The sequence below is a fragment of the Cryptomeria japonica genome, chromosome 10, assembly GCF_030272615.1.
Source record: "Cryptomeria japonica chromosome 10, Sugi_1.0, whole genome shotgun sequence".
NCBI lineage: Eukaryota > Viridiplantae > Streptophyta > Pinopsida > Cupressales > Cupressaceae > Cryptomeria > Cryptomeria japonica.
This window is the reverse complement of record NC_081414.1, coordinates 35,125,031-35,135,772: the sequence shown is the minus strand read 5'-3', so window position 1 is coordinate 35,135,772 and position 10,742 is coordinate 35,125,031. Positions and strand designations below refer to the sequence as shown.

The 10,742-nt window shown below is 37.3% G+C and overlaps 1 protein-coding gene across 2 annotated transcripts in view; it reads left to right on the top strand.

Moving 5' to 3' along the window:
• Nucleotides 1-1,180: 1,180 nt before the first annotated feature.
• LOC131038224 (F-box protein SKIP5) overlaps nucleotides 1,181-10,742 on the top strand; it is a 49,002-nt gene continuing 39,440 nt past the window's right edge. The window contains exon 1 of one of the 2 annotated variants that reach the window (XM_057970581.2): nucleotides 1,181-1,585. In XM_057970581.2, the coding sequence (XP_057826564.1) occupies nucleotides 1,529-1,585 (57 nt within the window). In that variant the 5' untranslated portion in view covers nucleotides 1,181-1,528. The remainder of the gene's footprint in view (nucleotides 1,586-10,742) is intronic. The other variant, XM_057970582.2, reaches the window with a different exon arrangement.

Below are 10,742 nucleotides of genomic sequence, written 5' to 3'. Positions count from 1 at the left end.
TGGCAAAATGTTGACCCAATAAAATTTCTCTTTTCCGAGGCATCGTACGGGACGACAAGCGTGTAGGTCAGAGAGTAAGAGGATGGCAGAGGATTGCTACGAATCTTAGGCACTGACTATAGGCTATAGGGGGGATCCACTGGCTAGGTAGGCAATACCCTTACTTGACATGAACGATGCTAAACAAAGGATCCTCATCAACAATGTAAAACTAAAAAGGATAATTACAAAATGACAAATTTTTTCAGTTGTCTTCGATATGTGTGCTTAACTTCATTATTGAAAGAAATAAATGAATTTTAACATCCACGAGACCAAAAATAGCCTATGAGACATAACATGCAACTAACAAAACAACTCTTGCCATACTACAATGCTAAATAAAATCCCAATGACCCCCTTTTTTTTAAAAAAAAAAGCTCGGCTAAATTAAAAAAGAGAGACCATTTATATATACAATCTAACCGTATGAATGAATGAATGAAAGATTTTAATGATGTCCACAAGACCAAACAATCTATGGGACCAAGGTATCCAACTTTAATTTCTCTTGAAACTCTATTCCATGTCGGATCTCCTGCTGTTAATCTTAACTAGTAGGCTGACTATCTGATTAATCCTATCTTCTTCAAAAAGTTGATGCATGTTGTCAACCTTCAAACTATCTTTGTACTGATTACAAATATCCTCATAAGCCGTGCTTTCCATGATGAAATGCCATTCTGTTTCCACTGCTCCCTTATTGCAGAAAATGCAAACTCTTTCTTCCCAAGTTTCTTTGGGCATCTTCCACCTACTGGTTTCACATCTAAGATGATGTGATCCCGTCCTCAATTGTGCAACCAACAACCTCGCTTTCCCTTTAATAGTTGCCCCTAGATATGTTTTTTCACCATGATCTTCTGCTGGGTTAAGTTCTTTGATATAGTATGTTTTTTTTCGTCCAATCTGTTTTGTCCACATGACAATCTTAAATTTATCAATCACATAACTTTTTATTCCATCATTAGTGTTAGGACATTCTTACAAATTAACGCCCCACTTGTTCAACCATTTGTTATTCTGCTTCATCCATGTTTTTTTCCTATGACTTAACAACCCTTCCATAACCATTTTATACCAGCAATGGTTCTCTATGTTTTCAACCTTCTTTAAATAGCTTATTAGCCGAATTATTACCTATGCCTCCAAGGAAAGTATAGAAAACGAAAGAGAAAACTACTACGTATGCATTTTTCACCTCACACAGCTAGAATTTATAAATCGACATTTTTTTCGCCTCTAATTTGCAAAATTTGGGTGGAACTGGGCAAAGGAGAGTCTGATGGGGGGATGGCCACTGCCGCAGCTCTTCTGGGATGGATCTATATAATCACAGTTTCGAGGGGCTTGACAAGGAGATTTTCACCATGTACATATTCTTAGTAACGAGGGTTATATTCTAGCTGTGGAGGGTTTGAAAGGTTGTAAATTGAGGAGACAGAGATGGAGCAAAAGAAGCTCAAGATGTGTAAAATGTCGCCAATAAATGCGTTGGACGACGGCTGCCTCATGCGTATACTCACTTTCCTCTCGCCTTTGCCCGGTACGTGCCTTCCGCTTACTCCTATTAAACCATTTTTTTCTTACCACTCAACTGTAGGTTTTATGGATTCTTTTTCTGAAACTAAAAATAGGGCATACGAGAGTGTAGGTGTACCAATTTGCTTCTCTTCAAACAATAAAAAATCAGTTTTTTCTTGGCCGAGGGTTATTGTACATATGTTATTTACTTATGGTGCCGGTGCTGTCCTGTTGACCGAGCCCTTATGGCCATTGATCCAGTGCTCTTAGGTTGGACAGAGCCCTATGCCAATTGAGCCCTTGGTCTCCTTGCCTATCTCAAGTAAAGTGCCCTTATTTCAGTCTTGCTCCGTAATGAGAGGGCGGTTTCCCTGAGTCTGTAGGTGCCTGGGAGAGTTTCCCCCCAAGTTTGAAATTGTTTTGAGGCTCGAAAACTAGTAGAATTTTATTCCAAAGATCAAAATGCCTGTGGTTTCATTGATACAAAAGTCAACTTGCTTTAAATGTCTTCAGGCTTATTTTCACTTAGATGTCGTTGAAGCTTATTACTGCGATCCAACGAATATCAATTTCCATATTCTACGATGAATACGATACTGTACATTGGTTCACTCATTAAATGACTTGTGCTACAAGACATGAACACAAACATGTAGAGAAGAGGTTGGATTTTAATGCCTTGATGTTTATTGGCAATTCTAACATAAAATATAAACTGGTGATTCTCTGGACCTTTTATATGTTTGAATGGTTGTATACATAATAGAACATACATATCTATTGCAGGATTTTAAGCATATTCATGAAAAACTACCAGAATTATTCTGGAAATATATTATGAGAATATTTAGATGACATGTAGGTTGTCATTTGGTCAAAAATCTCTTAAGCAGGTGTTGCAAGCATTTTAGCCTTCCTTACCAGAACGTACTGGAAATGTCCCCTCTAAACAGTAGCCACCCTGGTTATTGTGCAAAAGAATCTGGGATGAGGTGGTTTCAGGGATGGCATAATTTTTCCAAATTTTTGGGATGATGAGGGGACTGCTGTTAAAATAATGTAAAAAAACTAAATCAGACGAAATTTAAAAAGTAAAGACAATGTTCTGAATTTGCAATGACAATCCTCCCTTTTTTAGCTTTATAGGGGTTTTATGCATTTTTTTGTTTGTTAAAAAATTATCTTTTAAAACTTTTTATGCACCAAACGGAGCAAGCTGTCCAGTCTTGAAAAAGGTGAGGTCTCCCTCCATAGTTCTCGAGTCCCCAAAACCTTCAAAACATCACTTGGACCATGGGGGATGTGTATCCATGGAATACAACAATTAAAAATATTTCGACTGAAATACACTTAATTTCCAGTTTTCTCTTTAAAAGATGAAAATAAAAAATATAGAAATTCCCTGGAAACAGCCTAGAAGATTTGAATAAAATCACTACAAAACAGTTTTTGGATGTTTCCCCGGTGTTTGTAGTGTGTTTTGGTTTAGAAAATGGCAAATGGTGACTCCACATGATGCTTCCTACAACTTTGTTTAGACTTAAACGAAATTTCATTACGGATGGGTCAAGAATGAGAAGATATTGGGGTTGTTTACACCAATGTCACAGGGTTTACCAAATTTAATCCATGAAGTTCAAAATTTGGTGAACTTTAAAAGCCTATGTTGTTTTTCAATTTGCCCTAAAATATACATGAGAAAAGGGTTTGGGGTTTTCATGTTATTTGATTTTTCTTGAAAAACTCTGGCCTTTGTGCCAATTGTGAGGACAACGATTATGAGAGGTAGAAGGGTCCGAAGGCACTCTGACAATAATGTAAGGGGCATTTCCCTAATGATCAAGCAACTCCTGAAGGTGAGCTACCTCCAGAGCTACCTTGTTGGCTTGCACTTGAATCTATAACAGAACATTTGAGCAAATAGTAGCTTTAGCATAAAGCACAACATTTGCATCAAGAGAGTAGCGAGCAAAAGCTGTTGAATTTCTAGCTTTCCATAATGTGAAGAGGATCTCCACCCTAAAAGCATGCTAAATTTGAGTATACTTGAAGGGAATGTGAGATTAGTCCCCCAAAAGAGCTATATGCCAAGAAAAAGGCTTTGGACAGAAAGGGTGAAAAAAATCATGTATCCAACTCCAAAGTTGCTGAGACTAGTGACAAAACTAGAAAAGGTGTTTGAGCGACTTTGGTTGGGGAATGAGGATTTTTGAATACCCATATGTTCGAGATGAGCCCCCACAAGCAAGCTTTGGAAAAGAATACACTAGGCAAATTGGGAAAGCTTGGGATCAACTACAACCTCTAAAGACCCCTATTGATTTTAACTCGAATTTTTGCACTCTTTTTCTATGAGTTATTGTGTCAAACAGTTGGCTTGACGAGTTTTAGTTTTAAAATAGCATTGGCACAAGTGTGTTGTAGGTTTAAGAACTTCTCGCTCAAATTAAATAATATATGTTAATATAACATTGAGATTCATTTGGTATTTAAACTGAAATAACCAAAACCTTTAGTAATTAATAGATTCAAATCACATTACATAAAGGAAAATATAATGTTTTGATCTTTATTACAAACCCTGTTGAAGATGAATATACAACGCTTAGAAACATTATTTAGGACATGATTCATCTCAAAAATTGTACTCAGAATTACAAAACAGAGCTATAGTATCCAAGGTAGCTTGATATAGTTGGTATTACAAACATATTGTAGGAATGCTTGAATATTCCAAACATTTGGAAGCTCCACATATCCCCTCATAGGCCTATTGTGACGTTTTTCACACATCACCCCATTGCAAATGGGGACCCCCTACTTTTTGGGTCCTTTTGATTTTTTGTAGCGATCCCTTCGATCTCCCCGGTTTGCAAGTGTTTTTGATGAATTCTGATCAAGTCTGCAAGTGTTTTGAGTGAATTCGGTTAAGTTTGGAACCGGTTTTGTCTATTTTAGGGTTTTTGCCCTTTAGACTTAGGTTTGAGGTCATTTCCTTAGGGTTTTGGAAAATTTGAACGTTGCAATGAAGTCAAAATCTTTCAAGGAAGCTACTAGTGAAATTTAAGCGAATTTTGAGTACTTGTTATTGTTAGTAAGTTTCACTGTGTCCCGAATTGGTCTAATTTTGCCAAAAATCAAACTTACTATTTTTAGTAAGTATCACCCTGTCCTGGTTTGCCCTGATATGATGTTTGGAAGTACTTACTATTTTTAGTAAATCTATTTTTGGTAGGTCCATCTCAGGTAGTGATCAGGACACTCAAGGCAGAGCATTCCTGAAAATCCATGTCTAAATCCGAAAGGTTGAAAAAGTAGATAGGTGATTAGAAAAAATGGCTAAGTATAGAGTTCCTTCCTGAAGTGGAAAAAGCATGAAAAATCTTCTAAGGCACGAAAAATCCACTTCATTTCGAAATGGCAAGGAAATCCAGATGAACAAAAAATGGGGACCATGCAAGAAATTCCAAGTCAAGTCAATCCTAAGGCAAGATGGTGCTCTAGATTGGGAATTGGTGCCAAATCAAGGTACAGGAGGACTTTTCTTCCATGTAAGAAAATCCTCCACATAGTGGAAATTCCGCCCAAGTTTAGTGCAAGGGCGCCAAAGTGAGGTGTAGGAGGAATTTCCCCCTCCAAGAAGAATTCCTCCTCCATAGGAAATTAGCACCCAAAGCAAGGAGGGAGTGCCAAATGCATGTTGCGAAGGATTTTTTCCTCAAAGCCAAAATTCCTCCTACAAGTGGAATCAACGCCCAAACTGGAGAAGCGCCAAAATGTTAAAGGGGAGGAATTTCTCTCCCAAGCAAGAATTCCTCCTCCATAGTGAAAATCCACCCAAGATGAAGCAAGGGCGCCAAACAGGGCTCTTGGAGGAAAAGTCTAAAAGGGGTTTTGGAGGAAAAGTCTAAAAATCTTAAATTCCTTCCTTCATGACCAAATGTGCTCTAGGAGAGGTAGAGAATGCTGGAAATGGTTGGAGAAATAATTTCAAGAGGTTCCAAAATTCCTTCATCAGGTGAAAATAGCGCTCGAGGACAAAATTGAGAACGGAATTCAAGGCAAGAGCAAAAATTTCAAATTTTTAAAAAAAATCCTTCCTCAAGGAAGATATGTGCCCAAGGTGAAGAATTTCAAGGCACGAGAAAAATTGGCCAAGTGAGGATTTTCTCTCTCCAAGAACTCTGGACAGGATAAAATTTCCTTGACATGGAAGAAATAGTCAGTTGATGGAAAAATCTCCTTCAGAACAAGATGTGAACTAGAACGCAAAAAATATTCCTTCAAGACAGAAAATCTCACTACAAAGATTTTCTCTCTCCTAGAATTCTAGACATACAAGAATTCTTCAAAAGTGGAAAAGATTGTTAAAATTCTTCCAAGGCAGTAAGATCTTCCAAAATGTCTTTTGTGAGCCCGAAATGGAAAGATTCTTGTAAAGGATGAGTTGGCAACATGCAAAGAGCATATTCTGTATTAGTGAAGCACAACCCAAAAAAATATAAAGGTTCCAATGACGGTGGGGTCCATTTGCATGGCGAGAATCTATTGAGTGCGTGGTGGCACGATGGTGCATTTATTGCTAGTGGACACCTTGATTGAGTAGTGGCATACTTAAATACATGGCGGCTACCATATTCCAGGAAGTAATGGCTTATTTTCATTTAATCCATATGCGCGATTTTTTGAATGTAATGGATCATTCATGTAAAGTGGCGTGATTCCTCATTTATGACTCTCCCCACTACTTGGTGTCATGTATTTAGGAATTTATTGGTCAAACCCTAATTAGGGTTTGCATGTTCAATCTTGGCCATTGATTGGTTTGTAATCTAGGCCATCCATTTTCCTCCCGGAGGCCCTTTAAAAAGGGGTCACCCCTTCATTTGTAAAGGGGGGAGATTTGTATGAAATTGTTGCGATAAGTTATTGTTGATGATTCATAGCTTTAGTCGGATAAAATTAAATGTTAAATTGGCCTTAAGGCCTTCAACATTTAATTATACATATCATTATGTTATTTATTATTATTATTGTTAAATTGATTAGATAATAATAATTATTACTATATTTAATTAATAACATTATTATGTAACTTTGTGTTTAGTTAGTGTTTCGATTCTTTAATGAGTCGATACAGGTTTATCTAGCCACCTCTTCATGTTAAAGGGACACGACCCTTAAGGAAGTCCGGAGATATATTAGTGTGTAGATAATTGCGATACACAAGATATTACATCTGTGCGAATTCTAGACTGCTGTGCATGAAGACCTCTGCACTTATATGCTATGTGAAGACCTCTGCACTTATATGCTGCGATCAGGGTGATTAGCCTGCTAGGTGTGATCGGGTAAAGGCTGCGAGAGAATTATATATGATGTGTACAATATATATATCCTGCGATACATATATATACTAAGTGCAATACATATACTGCAATATACATATTGTGAGAGCAAGAATAAATAATCAATTTATTTATTGAAGTTATCTAGCACATAAGAAATTAATTGATAACTTAAAGATATTGATATATATATATTCAGATATTGCTCTGTATCTCTGTAGTTTTAATTCTGATCCATAAATTTAACAGTTATTGAGATAATAACAGTGATACATCGTTCTCTGATGGTGTTCACCTGAGTTATTTTTCAGAACTTGGATGGTTTCACCTTCATCACTTAGAGTAGAAATTTATTTTCAAGCATTTAGATGAACAAGGTCGATTGCAGTGTTTTAAGGTGAAGATTGCTTGTTCATACCTTTTGTTGATAGATGATTTTTATCAACAGTGCAAGGTTGGACTGGGCTATTTTATGTGTGCGCATAATTTGAATCATGGGATGAACATTGTTCTTTGATGCTGTTCATCAATGGTTTAAAATCCTTCAAGCACAACCTTTGAAGATTGCACCCGCTTCATGTAGTTGTCTTCTAGTGGTGAAGTGAAGTGTGGTAGATCTCGTCTGAAGGATTGCTATCTATTGAGTTCATAGATTTAGCTTAGTCTTCCTAAACCCCATTCCCTTTAATTTCAGTCCATTCTAGTTCAATTCTTTTGAAGTAGAAGCATCACAAAATTGCTATATCCTATGATGAAGTTCCAGCCACAACAAAGAAGTGAAAGAATGATCCAAACATAAGTCCCCTTGGAGTACCAGCAAACATCAAAGCCAAACAAGTCTATATGCATAGTAAAGTCGCTAGTACGCAATTGTAACCTTGGAGTCAATGTATGATCTTCCTGCAATCTTAGCATACATCTGATTTTGGTCAAGAGAGGATAAAGTGACCATAGGAAAAATTTATTCTGTGTTGGTGTGGTCACAAAACACCACTCAACAAGACCCTTGACCGTTGGAAATATGGAATCAATGCCCACGTGTTGGTCTACAATTACACACAACTCAGGAGAAAGATGAAAATGGTTACAAGAAGTTTCCATGTAGCTCATAAATCTCCTCACACGTTCACCAAAGAATAACATAGGCCATGGTTAGGGATTGAATTGCAAGGAGGCAACATGCATCCCTCTTCCAAGCTCGACATGGCAGAAATATTAACCATCGACATCAAATAAGCATAATGTAAGAAGCATAGTTTTAATACTCGGACTCGCCACAAACTCGGGAAACCAAAATTTGGACTCGGACTCGGACTCATGAAAGACTCGTGAAAGGACTAGGCAAAAAAAACAAACCGTAGTTTTACAATAGAAACATAAAGAAATTAAAGCATTTAGAGAACATAAGAGCCATAATTGAAACATTACACATGTCATATGATCTCCAAACACTCAATATTTGAAATTCCATCATTCATACTCATAGTTTCAAACTCTAAAATGTATAATAGTAGCATAAGTTTATAAATGTTTACAAAATTACATATAACGATATGTCCAAATGTGAAAAACAACAACGAACAAACTAAAGAGGACTACATCTTCCTTTTTGTACTTTTCCTAATATAGCTCAATTTTTCAGGCCTTGAGCTAGTAGTAGTACTAGTAGTAGGTGTTGAGGTATCTAAATGGTGGGATGATTCTTCATCTAAATCAAAGTCCTCATCTTCATCCTCATCTTTGTCCTCCTCCATTTTATCCAATCTTGCTCCTGCTTCTTGTGCTACTAGTGCTCCTCTCTCTATTTCTGCAAGTTCTTCTTTGGTAAGGAGGACATCATCACCATCATTTTGTTCATTCACTGTCCAATCACCATATGGATCAATTGCATCCAAGTCAATGGCCTCATGTGAAACACCCTCCACCTTTCTAGCTCGAAGGCGAAGGTTGTACCAAACGAAGACAAGATAATTGAGCCGCTTTTGTGTCAGTCTATTTCTCTTCTTTGTGTGAATGCTCTCAAGTGCACTCTAATTTTGTTCACACCCAGAAGCACTGCATGGCTGAGACAAAACACAAACGACTATCTTTTGAATATTAGGCGTGCCAGCACCATAATTCTCCCACCATAAATCTACAAAAAACATGTAGAAATATTAGAATTGAGAAAAAGATGTAACAATCAAGTTTGTAGTTTTTTTCTTGCCGTATTGAACTAATTTTTTTACCTGGTTGTTGTTTTCCTCTTTTATCAATTGCTAGTTGTGAAAAGAAGAGTCTCCCATCTACACTCTAGTAGATCTTGAACAATGAACATTTCCAAATTCATAAATAGATAGTCAAAGTGTCAAACTCAAATTCAATAATGAATATTTCCAAATTCATAAATAAAGATAGAGCAATTGCAAATGTCAAATCTCACCTCCAACTCATCAAGAACCTTGTCTCTCAACTCAGGATCAGGTGCTATCTTATGAATGCATGCAAAAACACTTGCCATGACCTCCTCATCAACCCTAAATGAAACAAAGAAGTAGAATTTCGGGTTCAAGAAGTAGGCGAAGGCATGTATCAGTTGGTGGAGTTGGTTTGTCCACCTATGATCAATGATGCGCCAAAGGATTTCACATTTTCTTGTATTTCCACGATAGTAATGTGAAATGGCCTGTTTGGCCCTATCCATGGCCTCATAAATGAAACCCATTGGCATGCCCTCTCCATCCACCATACGAAGAACCCTTACCAAAGGTTCTGTCACCTAAAAAAATGAAAACAAATTTTAAATTAGTACAAAATTAACCCCTAAAAAATAAAATCAGCAAATAGATTATCTTGTATAAAGTTTACGTTTGTGTTTGTTACTTACTGCAGTCAACTCCTCTCCACTTTTGCTGAACCCTTCATCAAAAACAATGCTGACAATCTTCTTTGCTTCAGGGCTTTTGGAGTATGTAGACCCCAACCAAGCATCAGACACAAACATCTACTTAAGATGAGGAATGGCACCAAGAATGCTCTGCAAAGTGAATGAAGTGGCTAGCAAATCGTGTCACTCTAGGTCGCACAAGGTCCTTGCCATTTGTGTGTTTTCTCATCAAAGCAAGGACCCAAGTATGGTTGTAGATGAATTTGGTGACACTTCTTGCATCTTCAACCACCTTTTTCACCCATCCAATCTTCCCAATGTCCTCTAGCAACAAGTCTAAGCAATGTGCAGCACAAGGATTCCATATAATCGTAGAATGCCTCTCCATAAGCGTTCTACCTACAGATACATATGCAGCTGCGTTGTCCGTGATAATTTGGATAACATTCTCAACTCCAACTTCCTGAATCATACCATCCAATAGATTACACAAAGTCTCTGCATTTTTAATTTTATTTGAGGCATCTAAAGACTTTAGGAACACCATTGAACCATTTGAATCCACCAAGAAGTTGAGAAGAGTCCTATTCCGTCCATCTGTCCATCCATCCGATAAAATGCTACATCCTTCTCTCCTCCAATATCTTTTTTGATCATCAACCACAACTTGTGTATTTCTTACAGCTTACTCTAGCAATGGCCCACTGAAGTCATGACCTATTGGGGCCTTAAAACCCTTACCCGCAACTGTTAATGCATTAACCAAACCTTCCCAATACACATTGTTTGCTGCATTGAAAGGTATATTATTGTAAAACCAAAAGTTTGATGCTGCTATCCTTGCTTTTCATGCTTCTCTCTATTCCATCCTGTACCTTCAAGTGAAGGTTGTGCACCTGGAACATTGCGTGGAACAAAAAAAATAGGGTCTGATCTAACAGAAGTGCCACTAGCCTCACCCTCAT